Genomic DNA, 27,847 nt, shown 5'->3' with positions numbered 1-27,847 from the left:
GTATTTCTTAACTTGTAAAGAGGTCTCATGTCATGGATCTGAAGACAGTTTTCTACCATAGCTCTAAGGTGGCATTATGAAATAAGTAAAAACGTTGCATGATTAAAGAACAATTTAAAGACTTCCCCTAAATTCAAAAGGACAACGTTTACTTTGCAGTTTATGTAATTCAGTTGTGTTGAACACCTTTATTTTTTCTTATTCTTTTGTTGTTTGACTCTTTTTAGGACAAATAGGGACAATAAGGGGGAAAAAGATCACCCTTCTAGTAAGTTTTATAAAATGAATCTCTATTAAAAAATAATCCATTTTCCTAAAGGGAAAACTTGAAGCCCTAAAGATCTGAATTTGACAAGTATAGGTTTGAATATTTTAAGTTTAAGCACATCTAATTCCTCTGTGTCTGAAAAAATAAGTCTCTTTATGTGTATGTGTATGTATACATACAGGCATATGCATGCACAATATGTGTGTATGTATATTATATGCATATAATATACATACACATATATGGAGAGAGAGAGAGAGAGAGAGAGAGAGAGAGAGAGAGAGAGAGAGAGAACGAACTTAAATAGAGTGACTTAAATAGAGTGATTAGAATAATTTTTTTTTTCCCCTTCCAGATATGTATCTCTTTAGGGGAAAAAGAAAAGCCCTCAAAATTGGTGCCTTTTGTGCCCATCCAACATAACCATAGGAGCTGAGACTGAATTAGAAAGCATTTTGGTTACAAGCAGAAATGAACCTTTTCCAGAATCAGCTTTGACAGAAATGCCAGAGCACGGTGCTAATTTAGGAGCAGATTGCTGTTGATGCGTATAGGTCCTTAGCTTCTAAAAGTCTTTGTGGCCTCTGGGCTCTTGGTGAATACTCACCGATCAGCCAGTGACTTGGCAGATGAAGAGTGTTTGGGGAGCTGTCCCACAGCTGGAATCCTTCCATGGGTGCCAGCCAACTCACTTTTATTATTTCTGCAATTTCCATTCCTGTGTATATAACTACTAAGTGTATATTTCCTACTAAGTAGACATTCAGAACAATGTGGAAGCCCTGGCTGCATTTTTACCTCTGGTTCGGTCAGTAACTTTTGATATTTTCCTTTTAAGGTCAATTAGCCTTAATTTCTAGTGAATACTTAGGATATTCCACTTCTTCACCGAGTTGATCACTTTATAGAGGAATACTTGCAAATAAACATAGAACTTGGCAGAGTTAGGATTTCAGTCCACGACCTCTGGATTCAAATTTGTTACCAAAAATATAAGTAAACCTGTGAAATAATTCATCTAAAAAGTAGTGTGATGTAGTAGAAAGAATATTTGATTGTGAGTCAGGAAACCTGAGTTCTAATCTCTCACCTGACATTAACTCATGGTGTGACTTTGAGTAATTCACTGAAACTTTGTTTTGCTCACTTATAAAATGGAGTGGAGTAGGGTTTATTAGATAACCTTTAAGATCTCTTTTACTTCTCATAGTCTTTGATTAAAAATTTTTTACTGCCTACTTTGTGTTCTAGTGTTGTTTAGGTGCTATGGAGGGAATCTAGAAGAATTGTATAGTATTGCCCTTGACTTCAAGGAACTAACACATAAAACAATTAGAGATACATGTGTTTGTATTGACTATGAATTCAGAGAAGGAAGGGTTAATGTGATTTGGAGGAGTCAGAATACCTCATGGCAAGGGTAGAACTTGAAGGAAGAATAAAGGTGGATATTCTGGTCTCAGGTAGCAGCATGTAAATAAATATAGTTTTGTGTGTTGGGTAGATGTAAGAGATAAACAGCACAAAGGAGGGCTGCTAGCACAGGTTCATGCTTGATTTGGTCAGACAGGAAAGATGCTAAGAAAGGGCTAATCATCTTACTTTATTCTAGTCTTGTTTTCTCAGAAAAGGTTGTTGATAATGAGTGACTGACTCTTAGAGCATTCCGTAATCATCCTTCTCACAGGGACCAGTGTAACTACCCCTACGTCTCTATGAGTTCAGTTGGGACAGGCACAACTTGTTCTTTCCCTAAATCCCCTCAAGCCTCAATGGGGGCCAGTTGAGGTACACATAGCATTTGTGCATTCAGCCCTAAAGTTCCCCATTCACTGACCAGTGCCCACCTGCTTTATAGGACAATAGACAAAGAAGCATATTGCCAGCAATAGCCTCGCAAGTTTACATCACCCCATCCCTGTGTCTCACTGCACAACGGCAGTGGCTGTTTATATCATTTATTGTTATGTAATGCTGCACAAGCATGGTGGAAATGTTTTGAACAATAACTGTGGGAACTCATATTGAATACCTAGGAATAGGAGATTGTTATAGCTATGGATCCTGGGAAACTGGATTCTAAGAAATAATAACAAAAATTCGCTTTACACACACTAAAACCCTCCTTACTTACACTAAAATTCACCTTACATACAAGAGATCTTTAAGAGACTCAACTGACTATAACAGAGTCGTCATACTGTATAGTTGGACTGTTTGGTCACTGAATTTCCTTTTTTTGTTGAGTCTTTCAGTCATATTTGGCTATTTAGGACCCTGTTTGGGGTTTGTTGGCAGAGATGTTGGAATGGTTTGCCATTTCCTTCTCCAGCTTATTTTCTAGATGAAGAAACTGAGGCAAATAGGATTAATTGACTTGCCCAGGGTTGTGTTTGTCCTTTGTTTTTGAAGAGGACCATGACATCAGGGAAATGATGACATCACTTGACTTTGATTTGAGTGAGGGAGGGCTGTGCAAGATCACCAGCCTTACTTTCTCATCCTGAGCCATCTGGGTCCAATGACTAGATATTTATCAGGATGACTGGAGATGGCCCAGGGTCACACAGCTAGTAAGTATCTGAGGCTGAATTTGAAATCATGAAGATGAATCTTCTTGATTCCAAATCCAGTGTTCTTGTTTATAAGAGATGAAAGAATGATGAAGGAAGAATTTTGTTCTTATTTCTAGACAGGGAGGCAGAAGAAAAGTGAGGGTCTAAACCAAAGCCAAGAGGCCCAGAAAAGAAACAGCAGCCCAACTTGTAACATCTCCAATTTTGAGTTGATAAGTAAAGGAGTGGAGTTTTAGATTAAAGTTGGTGTCTCAGCCCTCTCAGATTGTTTATCTGTTTAATGAGTATCTTATCACTTCCTCTGGCATTACATTCTTCTTGATCAGACACACAGAAAAGCTTACTGCTGTTCATTTCTTTCACCTGTTAGTATCCGAAGTATTGACTTAACTCTAGGGTCAGGGTCACTGGTAGTTTCATACATCATAGTCCAGCTAGTGTTCCATCTCTTTGGGCAGCATCCGGGACTGTTCTGTGTGAGGTTCCACATCTGGAATCTTGGTCATGCATGTGGTTCACTTCAGGCAGAGAATGCTTTATGAGATTCTTGGACACATTTGGATACAACATGTTTGTAGGTTGCCATGTGTATAGAAGATTCACTTGGTTTAGGTTCTCATTCTCAAATCCTCCCCCACTCCCCCCATTTGCTACATGCTTCAGTTTGTCTAGGCAGGTAGGTGGTGCAGTGGATAGATTTGCTGGGCTTGGAATCCAGAGCATTTGAGTTTCAAATCCTGTCTTAGTCATTTGCTAGTTGTGTGACTCCTGGGGAAGTCATTTAACCTCTGTTTGCCTCAGTTTCCTCATCTGTAAAATAGAAATAATAGTAACATCTATCTCCTAGGTTTGGGCAGCCAGGTAGTGAAGTGGATAGAGTGGTGGGCCTGGAGTCAGGAAGTCTCATCTTCCTGAGTTCAAATCTGGCCCGAGATACTTCTTACCTGTGTGACCTTGGGCAAGTCACCTTAACTCTGTTTACCTCACTTTCCTCATCCGTAAAATGAATTGGAGAAGAAAATGGCAAACCACTCCAGTATTTTTGCCTAGAAAACCCCAAATGAGGTCACAAAAAGTTGGACATGACTGAAATGACTGAACAACATCAAAAAAACAAAGGGTAGTTGTGAGGATCAAATGTGACCATTTTTGTAAATCACCTAGCATAGTGTCTGATGCATAATAAGTGCTTTAAACTTGGTTTCTCGTTTCCGTCTGCCTCAAAAATCCTGCCTCAGCTACTTACTAGCTCAGTGATCCTGGGCAAGTCATTTAACATTTCTCAGTTTCTACTTCCCTGTTAAGTGGGAATAATAATAGCATATATCTTAAATGGTTTTTGTGAGGATAACTTGAAGTTATATATGTAAATCTTGGCAAACCTTGAAGTGCCACATAAATGCTATTGTTATCATTATTATTAATTTTTTATTTGTCAAAGAAGATCCCAGGGTACTTTACCACTTCCTTTTTCTGCATTATAGCATGGTAGAGTGCAAAGGGTACTGAATTTGGTCTTCGATTTCAGTTTGAATTCTAGTTCTGATATGAATCATGTGACTACTTCTGACTACATTACTTTACCTTTCTGAACCTCACTTTCCTCACCTATAAAATAAAGTTAATAAAATTTATAGCAAATCCCTGATATGACTATTAAGAAAAAAAGTGCTTTATCAAGTTGTTTTTATTATTGCCCTACAAGAATGCTATGTATGCTGAATAGAATAATTCTGCATACATAGATGCCCAGCTTTAAGAGTCATGATATGCAAAAATAAAAATTTATGTTAAAAAATCAGTAAAGAATAATTGTTTGTTTCATACTACAATTCACTCCATGGTTCCTTTAAAGAACAAATTACTACTGTACATTTACATTTATCTGATGTCCACACAATTGGTAACACATCTGCTATGTAAAGAGAAGTACACTTTTGATAGAAGATGTTCTCAATATTCCCCATTCTGTTTGCTTTTCAATGGTAGAATGGAAGGAACACTGACTGGAGTCAGAGGGCTTGGGTTCAAATCCTCCTGTTGCTCACTACTTGTGTGACCTTGAGCAAGTCACTTAACCTTCCTATGCCTCATTTTGCTCAACTGTTAAATGAAATGGTTGACCTTGATGTCTGAGATTCCTTCCAGCCCTAGACTGATGATCCTACTTGTGGCTTCTTGTGGATGGGAAGTACACTTTATCTTGTACTGAACCATGAGGGCTCCACTACTTTCCTAAGGTCCACCTTAGGATAGGAGGATCTGCAGGACAACTGATGCATATAAACAAAAAAATATTTCAGCCTAGTAAAGTCAAGTTCTCACTTAATTTCTTTTTAAAGTCCCTTTCAGTAGAACGAGAACCCCAGGAGAGCAGCAGTAATTATCCAGATGACCCGTGGAGAATAACAGAAGAACAGCGAGAGTACTACATCAATCAATTCAAATCCCTTCAACCTGACCTGAGTTCCTTCATTTCAGGTAATGGTTATTCTGGAGAGAAGACTAGGAGGCCTCTGTGTAGTTCTTTGTTCTAACACGAGTGCAAAGGAACTCATTGTGGTCTCCCAAAGTGGGTCAAATGGAGAGTTCTGGCAAGCTCCTGTTTTGTTTTTTTGTTGTCTTTTCCCTTGTATGACTTAATGATTTTACAATTATAAAAGATGAGGAAAATTAGCAGAAATCACATCCAACTGGACAAATCCTACTTCAGTTTCAAAGAGATTAAATGGAAGCTGGAGGGGACTTGTCCCCTCCATTAAATGCTGACTGAAATCAGCTCTGATGTCAACATTTCATGACTTCTAAAAGATGTTTAATTGCTTAAGAGTAGCAACAATAGTAATAGTAATTATAGCTTATGCTTTACATTTTCCCAAACTCTTCACATCTGTTATCTTTAAAAAAATTTAAATAATGGACTTTCCCTCCCCTCCACATCCCCCAAATTACAATGTATAAACAGTTGTTGCTACAATTTTTGAGAAAAAAAAGAATGTTCGGTGGGTCTTCTCAACCTACATTTCATCAGCGTAGCTTGAATCATTCTCATGTTCTTCATGTTCTTTGCTTAATTATTCAATTTTTTTTTCAATGAACAAGCATTTATTTTCTTTCCCTTTCCTCCTGGGGAAAAAACCCCAAAACTTGTCCCAAATATGCATAGTCAAGCAAAATAAATTCCTGTGTTGGCCATGCTGAAAAATATCTTTATCCTTTACTCTTCCTAAGAGGAAAAAAAACATATAAAAATGGTCATTAAAAAAAGATCAGTAAGATATAAACCTTCAAGTTTGTGTCTCTATAACAGCCTCTCTGAGTTAATTTTAGGAGCTTGTCATCTTATTGCATATCACTTCTAGGCTTTGAGGTCAAGAATGGATATTGTGTATCCTCCAATATGGTTTCTTTTGGTAGTACTACACTCACTTCAAAAGAGACACCTTTTCTTTCCTCTGCAGGGACATACCTTTCTAGGACAACAAAATAAGCATTGAACAGGACTGATGACTGAAGTAGGGAAGTACAAAGAGTGCTGTGTTTGTGAAGGATGGCAGTTAGCTTGAATTAATTATGGATTGATTTGAGGTGACCAGATACCTTACCTTTACTCTTTAGACCCAGTTTTCTTCCTTGAAATGCAAATTTCTTGTGTATATTGGAGAGACCTTCTGGTTTAGTAGCTCCAGAACTGTTCTTGGAGTCAGGCAGCATGAATTTGAATGCTGCCTTTGACGTATACCAGCTGGAAGACATGGGCAGTTAGTTGGTTTAACTCCCAGTAGCAACGGTAAATTATAAACTAAATTAGAGATGAGTCATCTTTCTGCACAGGTGATGGAAGTTCCTACGTGGAAAGTTCCCTACAGATATGAAATCAAATAAGAAAAATAAAACCAAAAAGTGAATACCAGCTTCTCCTTAATCTCTCCACTTATTTCTCTGATAACTCTTTTTATCTTTGTTTTTCTTGTCCCTCCTCCCCCAATACTCTGTCCTTAGCCCCCTCCACATCTCCTTCCATTTTTCTCTCCCTCTTCCTCCTCTTCCTTCTCTTCCACACCTTCTGATATTCTGTCTCCTGCCATGACTTCATTTAATACTTCTTTAGACTTGACTCCCAGAGTTTTATTTTCAACCCTGACCTCTCTTTTGAGTTCTAATCCTCTTCCTCTAAGTACTTGATGGACATCCCTCCTTGAATGCCCCACTGGCACCCAAAGTTTAATATATTAGTGATTGAACTGAATTTCCCCTTTAAATCTACTTGTCCCCCCCTCTTCCCATGCACCTTGGCCATTTCTCTTAATGGCGCCATCATTTTCCTCATCAAACTCAGAGTTATCATTGAACCTTCCCTCTTCATTTTCCCCAATATCCAATTAGTCCCCAAGCCCTGTTAATTTTGTGCTACAATTTCCTCTCAAATCTCTCTTCTTCTATTCCCATTGCCACCACTTCTACTTTAGGCCTTTTGACATTTTTCCTGGACTATTAGAATTGCCTTCTGACTAATTTCTTTGCTTCTATTCCCTCTACAATTCATTGCTGGTTTATAATCTTGTAGGGAAGATAAGACATGCTAACAAACAGATGTAAATTAGGATATACACATAAAGCTAAGGTGCTTTATATAGAGAGTGCTATGAGAAATAAGATACTTCATGCAGGCAGGAAGCATAGAAATGAATTTAGGTTGGCTATTGATGTGCGTATGGCTTCTTCTCGTCTCCCAGACTCAGTCTGGCCCTGGTGCCTGTGGTTGTAGGTCAGCATTGGCCCAATCACCCTGTGGAGGCATCTGTGACCTAAGCATGCTTGTAAGTAGGAAAGACAGAGGTACAAAACTTAGTGGAGCTAGGGAGAGGAAGAGGAGGAAGAGAAAGACAGTGGACTGGGGAAAGTGCCTTATAATTACAAAATAGTTATTTTCTTGTGTAGCTCAAACTGGCTTTTAAAGGATTTCTTAAGGAGATTGCAAAAGAATAGTTGCAAAAATAAAATGAAAAGGTGACTAACTTAGACTAACTTAGAAGGAGAGCACCAATGTGAGAATGCATGTTCCATGTATTGTAGTAGGTCCTTATAAAAGGTGATTACAGTGGCAATCCATCATACGGAGAACCAGCATGTGACAGTGGAAGTCAGGAGACTTGGGTACAAATCCCATCTCATGATGCTTGAGAGTTGTGTGAATATAGATATGACCCCTGTGAACCTCAGTTTCCTCGTCACTGAAATGGGGATAATACAGTATTTTGTTCTTAAGCTCAGGTGAGAGTGAAAATTAAAAGCTTTAAAGCATGGCTTTAATGGCTAACTGCCATTTATTTATTGTAGCTTAATAAATCAATGTGTAACTCATATGGCTGAAATGCTTGCTTTTGTGGATTCATCCTCCGTCAGTGCTGTTTGGTTTTGAATTTGGCTGGTATTCAAGTTGAAGATTTGAGGCTTTTTGGCACTGTGGAATCAGAGGATCAGTTATTTAGAGTGAGTAAGGTTTGGTTCATGTATTTTAAAGCCAAGACTAACCTCTATAATATCAGAATACAAGGAAGGAAGGGGGAAAGGGAATGAGCATCATGTTAGGTGATGTACTAAGTGCTTTATCTCATTTGATCCTCCCAACAACCTTTTGAGGTAGATGCTATTATTTAATTACCATTTTTACAATTAAGGAAACTGAAGCAAACAGGTTAAATGACTTCCTCAAGGTCACTTAGACTATAAGATGAAGCTTCTAATGTCAACAGTTCAGGAAAACAGAAGGAAGACTGTCTGATTTCTAACACAGAAGAATTATTAACTTGTTCTCTAAGTAGCACCTTTGCTCACTGCAGAGATATTTGCAAATAGTAAAAAAAAAAAAGAAAGTTAAAAAAATATTTCTTTGGGTAGGTTTCTCAAAAAGGCCTTGTGTCCCAAAGATCTTTTCCAAAGATACTAGCCAAAAATACCCAGAGACTCCTCTTAATCTCGTGATACTGGTGTACTTTCACCTTTGGAAGTGTTAATAATAATAATAATAAAAAATGATATAATAATGATATGATAATCATTATCATCATCATCAATAAGTAAGAATTTTAGAGAAGTCAGGCCAGAGCTTATTCAGTAGATCAATACTTTGTAATATAAAAGTCTTGAATAATCATTATTTAGCCCTTTTAAACATATGCACTTTAGAAAATTTTATACTTTATACTGTACATTGTCACCATTAATAAAAGTTTGAGTATGGTATTTGGGGTCATGTTTATGAATAGTTAGTAAGTCTGTGATAAGGACTGTGGCTCTTTGTTATAACTCTTTTTATGGGAGTGAGTGGGAGAAGATTAACTTACATAATTTTGAAATATAAATTCAAATATATATACATATGCATAATATTTGAATTACATATATATGTGTATGTATGTGTATATTTTTGAGGAGTTAATTTAGTACATTAGTGCTCAAACTTTTAGGTGTCAGGACATTTTTACACTTTTAAAAATTATTGAGAATCTCAAAAAGACTTATGTGTATGTGGATTTTCTATCTATCGATATTTATCAAATTAGAAATTAAAGCTGATAACATTTTAAAATTTTATTTTTTATGCACTGACATTTTTTATGCATTTTTTTATGCAGTAAAAATCATGATTCTGAGAAGGGGTCCATAGGCTTCAGTAGCTGACTGTCAAAGGGGTCCAATGACTCAAAACAAGATGAAGATCCAGCATATTCTGATTTCTGGTCATAACTGTAGGAAGTCTTTTGTTGGCCCAGTTACTTTCTGCCAAGCTGTTAAAGTCTGAGGAAGGCAGATTTCACCCCTGATCATGGGAGTGCTTGTTGAATTCAAGTTGAGAAGTGTCATACAAATTGAGGCAAATAAAAATTAGTGCTGTAGCAGACAGGATTATTTATTACTAACTTATTTAAAGAGTATGATTTTCTATAGGTTCCTTGGCAAAGAATTTTTTCACCAAATCGAAGCTGACTATTCCAGAACTTTCTTACATATGGTAAGTAAAATAGAACCATTAATCCTTTAAGCTGCTTAATCAGTTCTCTTTTTTAAATGAAGATATCTTAGCATGTTTTTTTTAATAGGCTGAAAGACTACTATTTTAAAAGAACTTTTAAATTTTATTTAAATACTTAATATTTAAAATAATTTCAAAAATATTGTTCTCTCATCAAGATAACACTTACTAGCTATGTGACCCATGGCAAGTCACTTAGTCCTTCTGCCTCAGTTTCCTCATCTCTAAAATGAGGAGACTGGCTTCTAAGATACTTTCTGGCTCTATATCTATGATTCCGTGATCAGATTTTCCACACTAAACATGAGAGGACGTGTCAAAAGTTCTCTTTGGTTTATTACCTTTCAAGTATTTCATCTTTCTAGTGAGTTACCCAAAGAACTAGTTAAACCCATGTCTGTAGATGATGATGATGGTGACACTGATGAAGCCAATGACTGACAGGCTGATGGGTAAGTCAAGTAATGACTTGCAGTGATAAATTTTAATCTAAAATATTTTAGCTGTATCTGAGCTCTGCATATTTGACTTGTATTTTGTCAGATAAGCCCTAATTAATACCTAATGTTTAATAAGTACAGCTGTGGAATTCATCAGCACTTTACTAACAAGCCAGCTGATTTTGCTTTTGATGAGCTTGTTTCAAGAATGGTGCAGATGGCCCAATTTGCATTTATGAGAACCATTTGGTGCTTCTGAAACCTCACTGCATTGTGTGTACCAGTATCTTACTTCAGGCTCGGAAGAGTACCAAAAAACTATTCTAAACATTAAAAAAATTGCTGATTAAATACATGTAAAGCATTCTTTTTAATGATGAAAGGTTCTTTTTTTGTTTTGGTTTAATTATTGGGTAAAATTGCTTGCCTTCTTTGTGAGTACATATACTTGGTGACCGTGGACAATGCTGTCAATGAAATTTGTGTCTTCCAAAGTCTCTCAGATTCTGAAACTGTATTTATATTCAGTCTACTCTGATATTAAAGCCTGAGAGGAACAATAGAACCCCTCCCTTTCTTGTCTTAACCAAGTGCAGTGGAAGCAAAAGTCAGTCAATAAACGTTTCTTAAATGCCTGCTGTGCTAGGCACTGTGCTATCACCTTGTATTTTATGATGTATTTATATTATTGTAAGACAGTACTCATAGGAACTTTTGGGCTCTGGCAGGGAGATTCCCTGGGCAGCCAGAAGGACAGCAATGGAGACTTGATAGTGGTTATTTAATTTCTTTTCTTAATTTTTCTGTATTTTCTTTGCAAGGGGTCCTGATAATGGGAGCACCAACTCCTACAGGATCCTCTTTTCTACCAGGGGTAGGCAAGAATGGAAGTAAGAGCACCAACTCCTATAACATTCTCCTAAGTCTTGACAGGTGGAGACAAGCACAGCATTCCAGCTTTCACATCCCCCTAAACCTTGATGGGGCAAGTTCCAGGCAATCACAGCACTTGCATTCCCCACTTACTGACCAGTCCACGCTTGAGTTATAGCGAAGACAAAGAAGGCATTTTGCCCGCAATAGCTTCACAAGTTTACATGAACTTTAGCAATATCATCGTGACTTAGCATAGAACACGTGCAGTGGACTGTTTACAACTTAACTCAAACGTTTATATTATCCATCCTTATATCTCACCTTGCAGCTGCAGGGAGATTCTTCACAGCTCATGATCCTGGGGACTAGTAGATTGTTTATGGCCATGGGTCCTGGGAACTAGTTTCTTAAAAAGAAAACATTCACCTTACATATAATTATACTATCTTGTTTACGTACTATTATATGTATTATAGTATTAAATGTGTATAATATTATCTGTATCATACTAATGTATGTATATAATATATATGTATATTATAAAGGTGATACCTATGACTTTTTAAGGAGTAGTTTCAGTGAACTACAGGAGAAAAGTCACTATATCTTTGTTCCGATAAATGACTCATCTCAGATTATCCCTTGACAAGGATATGGTTCCACTAAAAATGATGTATAAGATAAAAGTAACATAGGATTTACTTTAGATTTTCCTTTAATAGGATCTTCTTTTCTAGTACCATTAAGAGTACATATTATCTTTCTTTTCTGTTTGTCCTGACATCTTCTCATGAACATAAAAAACTGATTAAACTGGGGATAGGAATGAGGAAAGGAAAGGTTGAGTTTATGGGGGTGTTAGTATTCTGACAAGTAATTTCCTTTGTTGTGGCTGTGTAAGACTGAGTGCCCAGTTCACTGTGAAGCAATAGTTGAAGAAAAACTAACTCTCTTAAGATAGCCCTTTTTTTTTGTATCTGGATTGTCTAGCACCATTCTTCCCTCCCTATCTTTTAAGACATTGTTAACATACATTCAACAAATATTTATTGAACATAAAACGTCTTCATAATAGGGAATTCTCAAATCAGGGGGAAAAGTCCCTGAACAATTATATGGGTCCTGTTTGACAAGGACATGTTTAAAAATAAGAACAGGAAATGTGGTAATATTTCCCACATACTGAAATACTGCCCGTACTTACTACATACCCACAACACTAACTTGACATTTCCAGCCTGATTGTTCTAAGCCTTCACTCTAATCCTTTTAAATAATTGTTAGACATACTCCACATTTTACTGTAGCAAATGTAGTACAGTACCTGGGACACTTAACAAATGGTTGTTGGTTGATGGGAGGGAGTGTTTAAAGAAATTAGAGGTAGAAAAGACTTGCCTGGCTTTTGGTCAGTTCAACACTGTTGGTCCACTTGTCTCTTTCTAGTTTATGTTTAATAATTAAACTTTAATAATAATAAAAAATAAACTGGAACTTTAAATGCTCCTGAGGATGGGCTTGGCTTGTATCTAGTATTTGTGTAATCCCTTTCAAAGTCATAGGGCATAAAGTCATAGTCTCAATAAGAAATCAGACTAACTTTTTATTTTTTATTTTTTGGATGTGATCAGGATTCAGTGATTTGTACACGCACAGCTAGTAAATATATGAGGTCAGATTTGAACTCAGGTCCTGCTGTACCACTTCGCTGTCCAGATAAGGTTTTTAGATGGAATGTGTATTTTAAATCTTAAACTTGAGTTTATCAGTAGAGCTACACTGATAATCTCAACTCCTCTACAATAAAAAGTGGTCTCTATGAGTTACTTTCTTCCCCTCTCCCCTAAATCATTCACCAGGTGGCCATCCTTCAGCTGGTACTTAGTAGGCTGGACTAGGATGGCAAATAGTTCTTACATCACCTGGTCTGTATTTATAGTTGAACCACTCAAAGCTTACATTCCACTTGAAGAACATTGGGCTATCATACATGGGTCAAGAGGAGAGGACTCCGATGGAATTTTCCCATAAAACAAAAGAAATAACAAAATAAGAAATGTTGCAACCTACCCCTTATTCTTTTTACTCTCAGTATTCTTCTAAGTTTGGAGTTCATGGTACTATACTTTTAATTTTACTAGGTCTAAGTGGGACCTCCAAGTGGGAAAAGGGAATTTTTTTTTCCCCTTCTGTTCTGACCAAACATTAGAAAGTCTGAGGATACACTGTGTGATGCATTGGTGGGATCCTAGGGGTTGAGCTTAACTTCCTAACCAGGTTGAAGTTGCTGCTAGTGGAGGCCTTCACAGATACAAAAAAAAAATCCAGCCAGTGTGCATTATTTGCAGATTGACTGTGGTCTGAGGGCAATTGTTTTTCTTCTGTAGCTTCTTAGTTTGCAAATTTAGAATAATAACATTTTCTGGGGCTTTTGTGGGCTTGCTAATTAGTGCCTAGGGGCAGCTAGGTGGTGCAATGGATAGAGCACCAGTGCAGGAATCAGGAGGACCTGAGTTCATATCTTACCTCAGACACTTGACACTCACTAGCTGTGTGACCTTGAGCAAGTCACTTAATCCCAATTGTCTCATCCTGGGTCATCTCCAGTCATCCTGATGAATATCTGGTCACTGGATTCAGATGGCTCTGGAGAAGTGAGGGGACCTACACAGCCCTCCCTCACTCACAACAAAGTCAAGTTTCTCTGATGGCATGGTCTTCTTCCACAACGAAGGACGAATACACTACACTAATAAATTCCTATTAGATATAAGTTACAATGTAAATGCAAACTTATTTCCTCATAGTTTTAAAAAAAACTTTAAAATGTTAAAAATTTAAACATTTTTTAAAAACTTAAAAAACTTTAAAATATTTCCTCCCACAGATATAGTATATGAATATTTTCAGCCTGACAGACAGCAGTTAAAGAAGTTTGGAAGCTGGTTGTAGGTGCAATGGGCTGAAGGTTCCCTTTGATTCCTAGGTGTCAGGTTGTCATTTATGTTGTATTCAGGGAACTCAGTGATGTGGACTGTGATGGAGCCTTGACACTGCCTGAATTCTGTGCTGCCTTTCACCTCATCGTGGCCAGAAAGAATGGCTACCCACTGCCTGAATCTCTGCCGCAAACCCTGCAGCCGGACTACCTACAAAGCGGTGAGGCTTGACTGGAAATCCGTGAGTTTCCAGTTGATTTTTTGAAAGTTAGTGATACATTTCTTAAAACCAGTGAATTTTGTGCTTTTCATGTACATGATCTTTTAAGAAATGCTTTTATTTTTCCTCCCTTTAAAATATAATAGAATTACACAGCTGATCAGGATTCCCAGCTTGAATTGTTCAGAGGGGCCTGAAGAACCTGTTCCTTATTTTCCTGTAAGCTGTGCCCTGTTCTGTCCTCAAAAGTCCATGATGCCCTCCTTTGGAAGGTGCTTCTCCTGTGAAGACTCCCTGGAGTTTCTTACAGTTGCCTTCTTTGACCTCTACCTTCTTTACCCCTTTTCTTCTAGACCTTGTTTTCTGGCTCTTTTGGACACACACACACACACACACACACGTACACGTAGACGTACGTATATGTGTACAGGCATGTATATATGCATACACATGTGTATATATGTATATGCATGTACAAATATTTACATATATATGTATATGTATATTTTTTTGAAAGTTTTACATCAACCACAAATTGAGCTCATTAGGGATTGCATAGTATAGAATTAGGGGACTATAGAGGTCAACAATTTAGTGGTGTCAAAATAGAAATGGATACCCATGAGCAGCTATTGACTTAGAAAGCCACAAATTAATATTATCTCTATGATATTGTATTTATATTTAGTAAATATTTCCCATATGTTTATGGGAAATATTTATATATTATAAATTTGTATATTATAAATATATTATATTTAAATACATATATGTCTGTGTGTGTGTGTGTGTGTGTGTGTGTATGAAGTTTTATTTCTTCCCCCCTACAAAGATTGGAATGGTTGTAATTGCAATGGTTGCAGCCCCCACACCAGCGAAACCCAGATATTTTGAAATGCTGAAGAAATAATCTCTCTAGCAAGTAGTTAGGTGACTCAGAAGACAGAGTACCAGACCTGGTGTCAGGAAGACTCATTTTTGTGAGTTCAAATCTGTCCTCAGACACTTACTAGCTGTATGACCCTGGGCAAGTCACTTAACCCTGCTTGCCTCAGTCTCCTCAACTGTAAAATGAGCTGGAGAAGGAAATGATAAAACTACTCTAGTATCTTTGCCAAGAAAATCCCAAAAGGGGCCACGAAGAGTTGGGCATGACTAAACAACAACATATAGTGCTTACTATGTGCCAGGCCCTGTGCTGTTTTACAGTTATTTCATTTGACCCTCATAACAACCCAGAAAGGTAGGTAGTATTATTATCATCCCCATTTTACAGATGAGGAAACTGAGGTAAATAGAAGTTAAATGATTTGCCCAGGGTCACATGGCTAGGAAGTATCTGAGGTAGAATTCTATCCAGTGCACAGCTTAGAATAAGGGGATTAAATGACCAATAATATTTTCAATTCGTCAAAGCTATTTCATGATTCTGATCACCTAGAGATAATGTGAACTCCTTGAAGGCAAGAGCTATTTTTACCTTTCTTTGTATCCCAAGTAACTAGTGTCTGGTATACAGCAAGTATTTAATGGATGTTTTTTGCTTGCTTGGATGTGATATAGAATAAAGAACACTTGAGTTCAGATACCATCTCTGCTACATGTTACCATGTGACTATGGGCAGGTCACTTCCTTGTTGCCTCAGTTTACTCACCTCACCTGTTGTAATTGGTAAAATGGGAACTATGCCACGGTTGGAGTTGGAAAATGTGTGTTCCAATTTTGCCTCTGATCCCTACCACCCATATGACCGTGGGTGAGTCAGCCTCTCTGGCTTCTGTTTACTCTTCTGTAAAATGAAGGAATTGGAATAGAAGGTCTCTTCTAGCTCTAGTTACATATCTATAAACATATTGCCTCTCATTGTATGAATTTGTGATTCCCATTTCCATTTACTAAAGAACACAAACAAAGTCAGTTATGCCCATGTCCTCTAAAATATTTCCCTTCAGGGAGCAATTCTACCTGTTTCTAAAAAAATCTGAAACATTTTAAGGAAAGACTACAATTGCTGAGACTGTGTTTTTAGGACAGGAGGGAGATTTACAGGTAATTAAAATGTAAGGAAGACTATTCTTAAATTGCTAAAAAGTACTATCTGCAATATTATACTGTTTAGTTAAAGCAAAAAAAATCAGAATAAAAATCCTACTGTAGCAAGATTTATATGTAATTTGGCCTTTTAAAATTTTCTCTTCAAAAATTTCCTTGGCTTTACTCCTGCATAGGTGCTCCTACCCTAATTTCTTTATTCCTTTTCTTATCTCTCTCTGCTTATGCTAGCAGTGCTCCTTCTTTGGAACATAAAATTTCTTTCTTTTTTTTTCTTGTCAGTCATCTGTGGGAAATGTACATCTGACAGTTGTTCATTCAGCCACACACACACCCTCTAACACATTTTTCTCTTGTGTGTGCAGTCTCTTCTTCATACTTGTACCCTGCCTTTGAGGTATTAAACATGTGGATTATTATGGACAGATTCATATGTAGGAAGGATCTTAAAAGTCAGGATGAAACAAACTCTGCTCCATGAAGATTTCTGTGACTGAGCCTTCTAAGAGTGGCCCTGAGGTTGTGAAACTCAAAGGCAAGATGTTTAACAAGATTATAAAATGAGAGCAGGGACCAATCAGTTAGCTTCTCAGTCAATAAACGTTTACTAACATTTCTGGCACTGCTGTGTGCTTGGGATACAAACAAAGGCAAAAACACTCTTCCTGCCCTGAAGGAGCTCACTTTCTAGAAGAAAGAAAAACATATATTGACATGTTGCAAGACACATACAGGGTAGATGGAAAGTAATGATGTAGGGAGAAGTCTTCGAGTTCACCATATCACGTGTGTGTATGTGGGTGTACCACTGTGGAGTCAGGAAGACCTGAGTTCAAGTGTGGTCTCAGACACTAGCTATGTGACCCTGGGTAAGTCCCTTAACCCCTGTTTGCCTCAGTTCCTCATCTGTAAAATGGGGATGTAGTGGAGCAGGAAATGCCAAACCACTCTAGTAACTTTGCCAAGAGAATCTGATGGACAGAATCCATGGGGTCAATGAGATACGACTTAACAACTAAACTACAGCTATGCATGCATATATATATATATATATATATATATATACATACATATATATATATATGTATATATGTATATATGTACATACATATGTATGTATGTATTTGCCACTTGTCATGTCACATAGGCGGTGGATTGTACCCAAGTCACTCCCATAACTTTCAAGGCTACAGATTGGCAAGGCCTTGGTTAAGGTACAAAATAGCATTACTTGGATCATGTGAAAAGGCAGAGACTCCTTGTAAAGCTGAGCAATATCCAAATCCTGCTGACTCTACAGACTTAGACACAGCATAAGTTTTCCCAAGAGGTCTCATAAACCCCTGGGACAAACCCAAGCCTGAGAGTACTTGTACTGTAGAACCTGCACCCTTAAGCTACTTTGTCACCCTCTTTAGTGAGGATGGAGCCATGGTAAACTGAACAAATCCATCTGTTCTCACCGAAGATTGTAAGTAGGTGAATGCCTAGGGCATCTGGGAGGCTCAGTGGGTACAACGCTGGGCCTGGAATCAGGAAGACTCAGATTCACATTTGGTCTCAGATATTTGTTAGCTGTGTGACTGTATGCAAATCACTTCTGCTTGCCTCAGTTTCCTCAACTGTACAATGGTGATAATAAGAGTATTTACTTCCCAGGATCAAGTGCTTAGCATAGTGCCTTGCACATAGTAGGCATCATATAACATAACACCAACTGTTGAAAGTGATGCCCTGAATAGAGTGCTGGGTCAGGAAGATGAGTTCAGATCTGGTCTCAGATACTACTTACCATCTATGTGACCCTAGGCAAGTCATTTAACTGTTGTTTACCTCAATTTTCTCATCTGAAAAAGGGGAATGATAACAAAGCCTCTTACCTAAATCTCAGGGTTGTTAGGATCGAATGAGATAATAATGTAAAGCACGTAGCACAGTGCCCTCAGCACAGCGTAAGTTCTATATCAGTGTTACTATTATTATTGTAACAATTCTTGTTCCAAGGCAATCAAAACAACTGAAAGAATACTGGAATGTTCTCCGTCCTTCAGAGAAATTTCAACTTCTTTTCCAAAAAGAGGAGAGAGATGATTCTAGATAAAATTGCAGCCACCTTTTAAATAAAAACCCCTCCAAAACTGAACGTTTTATCTCTCAGTTTTACTAATGAAGTGGCCTTCCCTCTCACACCCCTCACCCTACCCTTGTTTTAGCCATATTTTCATGCTTTTTGAGGGTGAAACCTATTTATCAAGTGCTTAGCATAGTGTCTGAGGCTACATTTAAATTCAAGTCTTCCTTACTATAGGCCTAGCATTCTATCCACTTTGCTACCTATAGTAACTAGCATTAATACAATGCCTACTATGTGCAAGGCTCCTTGCTAAACACTTTGCAAATATTGTCTCATTTAATCCTCCTAACAACCCCAGGTGTTAGGTACTATTATTATCCCTGTTTTACAGATGTGGGATATTTTACACCCCCAGTCCCAGCACAGCGTGCTACATACATAGTAGGTGCTTTAAAAAAAATGCTTGTTGGTAATTAAATGAATTCTCTTTCCTGTGAGGAAAGGGGAAAGGGATTAGAGAATTCTTCATTTAATAATTTCATTGATGTTTCAAAAGATGCTGAGGAGATTAAAAAAACCTACTCTAGCTGAATTGTGCTGAAACAACGTGTTAACAAAAGCAGTGTGGTCTCTTTAATTTCTGGATGTGGCACGGTTACTGTGAGTGGCTTATTCTTCAATAAAGGGGCTTCTGTAAAGTAGAACCTCCAAGGAAGAAACCTCCCTTGACTAATGAAACAGCCCTTTGGAACAATGCTCCCTGTCTCTTTTTAGCCTTTTATGGAGGCTGTCAGCAGGAATTATATATGAACATTGAAGAGTTCATTACCTACCCTTCAATTAAGCAAAAATGGCATGGCTTTCTAGAGTAGGCAGGATTAATTGCAAATAATAATTATGATGCTACTAGCAAACATTTAAGACCTCCTAAAGTCCCTCTTAAACTCAGTGACAGTGAATTTAGGAGATGAAAAAAGAACAGGTTGAATTTAGGAAAGGCAAACTTCAAGGAAGGGGCATTTTTTTTTTTAATACCTTTATTTGTTTAGAGGCAGTCAGGACATCCAAAAGAATACTGCAGTGCTCTTCACACTTCAGAGAAATGCAGTTTCCTTCCCTACCCAGGGCTGAAAAGTCGACTTAAAAGGGAGAGAGAGAGACAATTCTAGATATAATCACAGTCACTTTAAAACAAAACCGAAAAACCCACCAAAAACTCCTCTGACTTCAGTCAGTTTGTGTTTCTCAAAGAAAAAACCAGTCCACCTTAGATTAATTCTGCTATTTTAGCCTGACTATGAAGAGTCTGCACAGTCCCAGTTACTGACATTTCAACAGCTTCACATTTTTCCTTTTCTTGGAGTCTCATAATCTGATTCCAACATTTTCAAATTGATCTACATCCAATTTTTCTTTAGATTTCATCCAGCTCTTGACAGTCAGTTTGAGGGAGAACATACCTCTGTCTTGATACTGCCATGAGTTCAAAACTTCACAGGTTTCTTTTTGGTGAAATGGAAAGTGCTGAATTTAGCTTTAATTTAAGTAGCTGAAAAGAAAATATTTTTCTCCTTCCTAAAAGCTGAGGAACTAGCATGGCAGGTTGGACTATATTGCAGTTTAACTAGGGCTGTTAGAAATTTTTACATGAGTGGATTACAGTGTAGGCAGTTTTAGTATAGGCTTAACAAATGTTTAGTTTGATCACAATGAGATGCTTGTCTTCCTTTAATTCTTAGGAACAGATGATCTAATTTATAATGGTTGGAGCACTGGGTGATGGTGCTCCAAAGAGAAGGCCTATATTGCCCTGGAAACTACTTGTGTTGTGTGTTCTAAGTGAATCAAAAGGTACACTGAAAGAGGCAAAATGATATTGGAAAAATTGTATGAGGCAACTTGGTGATTTTAATTTTTAAGAGACCAGTCATGATTAGAAATATTACTATGTTCTGAGTTTTCTTTGTTTTTCTTGCAAAATTCAGATCTGTTCTTATAGAAAGTAATACACTTGGTACTAAAGTGTGAAAGTTACATAAAAACAGATTTCAGCTCAATATAAAGAACTTCCTAAAAAACTTTTCAGATAAGGAATTAGATGCCTTGATGTATAGAGTACCCTGTTGTAGGAGTTCAAGAAGGTGTATCATCACTTGTCAGACATGTCAGATAGATGATTCATGCTTTGGCAGGGGGATATGAACTACTTTATTTCTAAAGTCCCTTCTACCTCAGTGATTCAGTATTTTTGTGCCTAATACTGCCATTCTGATGGAATTTCATGTACTTGGCAAGAAATTAGTATGAAGAATTAAGATTTAATATATTACTCTACATTGTTAAAAGTTCTTTTAAAGAGGACATCATAGTGAATGAATTAATTTTACAATTATGATATCTTAAATGCTTATCAAATTGTGGATCAGCTATTTCTCTTTTAAATATTGACAAGTTTCCTATTTATTGAGGCTGCTCTTCCCATACTCCTTTATGTGCTATAACAGGTATAATAGCCCTGTGAGATAGATTATATGAGAATTATTATCTCTCTTTTGTAGATGAAGAAGCTGAGTAAATCTCAGACAGGTTAAGTGATCTTCGATATGAATCCAAAGGTTGTTTAATGATAAGACTGTTTAATATCTGCTTAAAAAACTCATGCTCATAATTCCCCAACTTTAGCAGTAGCAGTGACTACTATTTTGTGTGTGTGTGTGTGTGTGTGTGTGTGTAATAGCCTCAAAATGTTGTTTTTCTTTCTTTTTAATTGGCAAGTAAAATAAGTTCCTGTTCCTCATTATCTACTTTGAAAGGGTGAACATTTCATCAATATCTTTGAAACATCTGCACATTTTTAACTCTCGTGGCTGTAAAATCCAGACTGAGAAAAAAATGCTTGAATAATGCAATTTCTTACTTTTAACAGAACAGCAAATATGAGCCATCATGATATTCAACTGCTCTGCAGTGTTTCAAAAATGTGAAAACAGCCTAAATTCACCTCATGTTTGATTACAGTGTCGATACTGGTTGCTGTGGCAAGCAAGAATGAATTAACTTTTTTTTTTACACTATTCAATTCACAAGGGAGAAACTATGTGAAACAATGGTCAATGTGTATGTCACTGTAGTTCTCTTTTGTTTCCCTCCAGCTTTTCTTAAAACCAAACGGGACTGCGCATTATTTGATTCTTATTCTGAGTCAATGACAGTAAACCAACAGACACGAGACTTGAATCGGATTGAGGTAAGAAAAATCTATTTCTATTAATAAACCAACTACAGATATGTGTAGAAAGTCAATCTGTAGGCTTTGATAGCAATGTTAAAAATAAATTTATGTCATCTATTCACCTGTAAACTAGTTATTTACTTACTTTGGAAGCTAAATATACCAAAAATATACTTTAGGTTCATTTGTTATAGATTTTTTTTCCAAGCATTTAGAAATACCTTTAGATGTATAGATATATAGAAAGACAAAGCTGAAATCTGCTGTTCACTTTTGCAACATTCCCCTCTCCCTTTCCCTCTCCCTACAGTCTAAACTGTTATAATTTGGCCCTACTTTCTAGCTTGAGTTTAGTTACCTAGTTTACAAGATGCTTCTCTGATAAGTGAAGATAGCCCAGCTGCTGATAGCAGGTTAGAACTGAGGGCTGCACCTGCAAGAATGTGTGTTATAACTTGAGCATTCATTTATATGAAACAAATTCGGGATCCAAAAGTACATTTGGAGGCATTGTGTCCTTGTGGGTTTTAGTGAAGAGGAGCACTGGGTGATCCCCAAAACTGGGACAGAAAATTTTCCTTGATTTCATCTTTTTAAGGGTAGATTTCAATGCTGCTCTTACTACAATGCCTACAATTATCCTTTTTCCTTATCTGTTCATTGTCTCCTCTTTCGCACCCCCCCAACCCCCTCACTGCCCAAGGTCATTAGGAAATGAATAGTCCTTCCACTGGACTAAGCCAACCCCTGTTAAGGCCATTATGATAGTGATAAAAATTAAATGAAAGATAATATTCTTTTAATTTTTTTATTCACATGAGATCCTCTTGCATATATTCTAGGCAGGTGTTTGAGATGTGAAGATAATGGTTGGGTGCTGCTTTTTTGGTCACAGTTACACTTTATAGAGTTCTTTCTTCACAATGGCCCTATGAGATATATACTGTACAAGAATTATTATCTCTCTTTTGTAGATGAAGAAGCTGAGAGAGTCTCAGAGAGGTTAAGTGATTTGCCCAAGATCATATAATAAATAACGATCAAAACTGAGACTTGACTCTTTTTATTCCAAAAAATGCTATTTTTTTTCACCATGTCATTGAGAATAAGGCTTCTCCATTGATTCAGTTCAACTCAACACACATTGGTTAGGTGGCACATTCACTGACCTGGGGTGATAGAGAATCTAATGGGAGAATACAAATATGTATAACAAAAAGTAGAGTGTTATAATCATGAAGGAAAATCAGGAAAAAAATGCTCTAAATGTATTTAATAAGGGAGAGATCACTTTTATCTAAGAAACTGAAGGAAGGCTTTATGGAGGAGTGGATAGCTATGCCAGATTTGGAGGGAGGAGAGAAGTGTTTGATCAGGTTTAGAGATATGGGACATGTGTTCCAGGATTTGAAGATAGCATGTATAGCATGCATAGGGGTAGAACAGTGCAGGATGAAATCTAGGGAAAAACCAGTTTAGTTGGAGTGTAGAAAGCATGAAAAGGAACAGTAAGAAATAAGATTGAAAAAATTAGATTGGAAGCAGATTGTGGAGGTCTTAAATTCCAGGACAAGTTGCTTGAATTTTACTCTAGAAAATAAGGAATCACTAAAAGTTTTGGGGGAGGGGAGTAGCACAGGCGATTAGGGATGCACGGTGCATTAGAAAGACTGTGTGAAGGATGGATTGGAAGGAGGGAAATAAGTATTTATTAAGCCCCTTCTATGTGCCAGGCACTGTGCTAAGTGCTTGACAAATATTACTTTATTTGATTTTCACAGCAACCCTAGGAGGCAGGTGCTGTTACTAGCCTCATTTTACAGCTGTGGAAACTTGGGCAGACTGCAGTTAAGTGGTTTGCCCGGGGTCATGCAGCTAGTAAGTTCCTGAGACTTTTGAATTCAGATCTTTCTGACTCCAGACCCAGTGCTTTATTCACTGTGACACCTAAGTGCCCCTCTTGGTGAAAGGTGAGAGTCAATGGAGGAAGACCAGTTAGGATGTTCCTATAGTAGTTCAGAAGCACCAGAACTGGAGTTGCTAATGTCTGCTGGGAATAGAGAGGTATGAATAGATGACAGAGATTGTAGAGGCAGAGTTGTCAGGAGCCTGGCTGTCCAAGTTCTGACCTGAGCGTTGGAAAGACTTTGAATAACAGTATAATTATAAGGCACATTTGTCATACCAGAAGGAATGTCATGGGTATTTATGCTTTCTTATTCAAGCATCTCCTGCTGGGACATGGTGTTTACTTTTGATCTTTGCATTTCTAATCAATGAATACGATAGCTATTTCATGGAGTAAAAAAAATTTTAGTCTCATATGGTCTTTGAAAGTTATTACTTAAAATTTCTTTTTCTATACATCCATGTTCAGCTTTATATACTTGAAGTCATGACTTTGCCTATAATACTGGGTGTGTTTTCTACCCAAATTATTAGTTTCAAATTATGATTATTATTATTAGTTTCTTTTCGTTTTGGGGGTATGAGAAGAACCTCAATATAAGGATACTGAAATCCAGAGAGGGGAAGAACCTGTGCTGTTGTTTCAGTTAGTAACTGACAGAGCCAAGATTCATTAACTGCAGAATTTTAGAGTCGGGAAGGTCTTCAGGGAATCTCTCCTACAGCATACCTGACCGGTAGCTGTCCACCCTCTGATGGTAGCTCTCCAGTGAGAAGGAGCTAATTACCTATTAAGTCATACCCTTTCACTTTTGGATAGCTCAGAAGTTTTTCCTGACATCAAGCCTAGGTTTAGCGCTAACTTCTCAGTGTTCCTGGTTCTCCTTGGGGCCAAAAGGAAGAAATCTAGTCCCGACTTCACATGACAGCCCTTCACATATTTGAAGATATGTATCAATTTCCTTCTAAGGCTTTTCTTTTTCAAGCTGAGCTTATCCACTTTCTTCCACTAACTCTTAGATTCCATGGACATGGTTCTTAACCATGATGGTTGTATTTATCTGCCTTTACGTGAATGTTCTCCAGGTTATCATTATCCTTTATAAACTGTGATACTTCCAACTAAACAAGCATACCAGCTGTTGTTTGATCAGAGCAGAGTGCCCCAGAGCAGTCTATCTCCTGCTTATTCCATATTCCTATGCCTTTCTTAATGTAAACCAAAGTCACATTGGCTTTCTGGCTGTCTTATCACACTGTTTATTTATATGTCATTGCAATCTGCCAACATCACCAGATCTTTGTCACTGTTTAACCATGTCTCCTCCTTTTTTCCTACTTAACATTCATCACTATTAAATTTTACATGATTATTATCAGTTCAGTGCTTTAGGCTCACCAGATCTGTTTGGGTCCTGAACCCCATGTCCACGGTGGCATCTGTAAACTTGATGTTTTGATGTTGTTTAGTTGTTTCAGTCGTGTCTGACCCTCTGTGACCCCATTGGGGTCTTCTTGGCAAAGACACTGAAATGGTTTTCCGTGTCTTCTCCAGCTCATTTTACACATGAAGAAACTGAGGCAAACAAGTTTGAGTGACTTGCCCAGGGTCACACAACTAGTAAGTGTCTGAGGCCAGATTTAAACTCAGGAAGAGGAGTCTTCCTGAATCCAGGACTGGCCTTCTATCCATTGCCCCATCTAACTGCCCCCTGTAAATTTGATAAGTAGACTTGCCTCCATCCAAGTTATTAATTAAAATGTTAAATAGCACAGGACCATGCATAGCTACTAGGGCCACTCCACCAGAGACCTGCTGTCAAGCTGACATTGTAACTGTTCTGTTGTGTAGTCTGTGTATCTCCTGTTTTCCACAAGAGACAGCTAAGTGCTGTGGTGGATAGAGTGTGAGACTTGATGTCAGGAAGATCTGAGTTTGAATCTTGCCTTTGACACTTACAAGTTGTATGACCCTTTCTATGATTCTTTCTGTTTCCTCATCTATAAAATGAGCACATAGGATTGTTGAGAGGATCAAATGTGTTCACAAGGGTAAAGTGCTTTGCAAACCTTAAAGTAGACTGATATAATGCTAGCTGTTGGTGTTATCCACAAGACTAGCATGAAACTATTTGCTAAAAATCTGGTTTAAAATACCTATAACATTCCCTTCATTTACAAGGTCAAAAAAAGGAAACAAAGTTAGTCTGGCATGTTTGATTATTTTAAATAATATTTTATTTTCCCCCCAATTACATGTTAAAATGATTTTGTACATTTGTGTTTTTTGTTTTGTTTTGAGCTTAAAATTCTATTCCTTCTTCCATTCCCTCCTTCCTCCCTGAGATGGTGAGCAGTGTAAGATGTGCAGTCATGTAAAACATTTCCATATTAGTCATTTTGTATAAGAAAAATAGAACAACAAAACAAGAAATAGAAAGAAAGAGAAAAATTAGTGGCATGATTGGTTCTTGATGAAACCATGAAAACTGTTAGTGATCATTGCTTCTTTTAGGTGTTTATTGTCTCTTTAATCATTCATTTTAGACTTCAGAGTCAAGCTCATTGGCCTATAGTTTGCAGACTCTATTTTCTTACCTTTTTTTCTTTTCTTTTTTGGAAGATTGGAATAGCACTTCCCCTTCTTCTGTTTTGTGGTATTGCTCTTCACTTCCATGATCTTTCAGATATCATTGGTGGTAACTCAGCAACATAACCTACCAGGTCTTTAATTTCTTGAGAATTTAGTTCATCTGGGTCAGATGATTTGAGCAATCAACTCCTTCTTAGCCATTTTTGATCTCTTCCAGGGCAAAGGTCATTCTTGGAGGAGGAGAAGAAGCAAAATAAGAGTTGAGCAGCTTTGTCTTCTTTTTGTTCTCTGCTGTTATCCCATAAACCCTGAGCCTGGGTCCTATCCTTTCTTTGATATTCTTCTTTCACCTCATATAACTTAAAAAAATATTTTGCTGTCTTTTACTTTCTTTATCAACCTTGTTTTGTTCTTAGCTTTAGCCCATTCTTGCAGAAAATTATGCAGTGCTTTTGTATTCATCCTCTGTTACCTGCCTTTGCTGTCAGCTTCTGAATCCTCTAGATCTCAGCACAATGCTTAGCACAGAGAAGGCACTTGATATGTATCTGTCTTTTTAAAAGCTAAGCTGATTGCTGAGTTTTCTTTGCATCTTTAGATCTCCATGCTTGATGGCAGCCCATCCCTTCTGGGCTGACTTCTCCAAAAGAATTTTCATCCATGTAATTTTACTTGTCCTTCCACTGAACCCTTTGAAGTTTCTCTTCCAAGATCTGGAGGACATAGTAGACTGGGCCCAGCTTTTTTTGTTCTTTATTACAAACCCTAGGAGGAAGTCACTTTCCCATAAGGTTCTCAACATTTCTACTTGATTCCTATCTCCAGGCTACCAGATTGCTTGCCTGACACACCCATCAAAGGAATTACGGTGAGAATGTGACTTGCTATCATATTACCTATGATAAGCAAACCAGGCAAATTGCTACAAGTCTAGGTTACTCACTTCTACGAAAAATGCGGAAGGATCCTGGGTCATCTCCAGTCATCCTGATGAATATCTGGTCACTGAATTCAGATGGCTCTGGAGGAGAAGAGAGGATGGTGACCTGCACAGCCCTCCCTCCCTCAAAACAAAGTCAAGTGCAAGTCATGTCATCATTTCTCTGATGGCATGGTCTTCTTTGGCAATGAAGGATGAACACAACGACCATAGAAGGTTCATGTTTGATCAGAAGTTCCTTGGCAAATGCCATATTACTTTCTTGAATCAAATTCTATTTTTCAGGTAGTAAGTTTGCATGTTTCATATGGAGAAGGCATATGGAGTGATTGATCTCAAATTTAGGAAAAGTTAAAAGTAATTTATAGCATCTAGATGGCATTATGAATAGAATGTGCTTTGAAAACTTTAAAGTGCATTACAAATGCTATTATCATATTATAGTTATTTACTAGCATTTTCATTTAGGGCAGCTAGGTGGCTCAGTGGATACAGTGCCAGGCCTGGAGTCAAGAAGATTCATCTTCCTGAGTTCAAATCTGACCTTAGACACTTACTAGCTGTGCGACCCTTGGCAAGTCATTTAGCCCTCTTTGCCTCAGTTTCCTCATCTGCAAAATGAGTTGGAGAAGAAAATGGTAAACCATTTCAGTGTCTTTACTGAGAAAATCCCAATTGAGGTCACAAAGAGT

General features: G+C 37.5%; 1 protein-coding gene across 24 annotated transcripts in view; it reads left to right on the top strand.

Moving 5' to 3' along the window:
* The window catches only part of REPS2 (RALBP1 associated Eps domain containing 2), a 268,261-nt gene that overhangs the window by 133,502 nt on the left and 106,912 nt on the right, over positions 1-27,847 (top strand). For all 24 annotated transcript variants that reach the window (XM_072614244.1, XM_072614253.1, XM_072614242.1 and 21 more), the window contains exons 6-9: positions 5,187-5,325; positions 9,796-9,859; positions 14,213-14,355; positions 21,635-21,729. In XM_072614244.1, the coding sequence (XP_072470345.1) occupies positions 5,187-5,325; positions 9,796-9,859; positions 14,213-14,355; positions 21,635-21,729 (441 nt within the window). The remainder of the gene's footprint in view (positions 1-5,186; positions 5,326-9,795; positions 9,860-14,212; positions 14,356-21,634; positions 21,730-27,847) is intronic.

The sequence above is a fragment of the Notamacropus eugenii genome, chromosome 5 (assembly GCF_028372415.1).
Source record: "Notamacropus eugenii isolate mMacEug1 chromosome 5, mMacEug1.pri_v2, whole genome shotgun sequence".
Lineage (NCBI taxonomy): Eukaryota > Metazoa > Chordata > Mammalia > Diprotodontia > Macropodidae > Notamacropus > Notamacropus eugenii.
The sequence above is the reverse complement of the archived record's forward strand: the minus strand, read 5'-3'. Positions and strand labels throughout refer to the sequence as shown.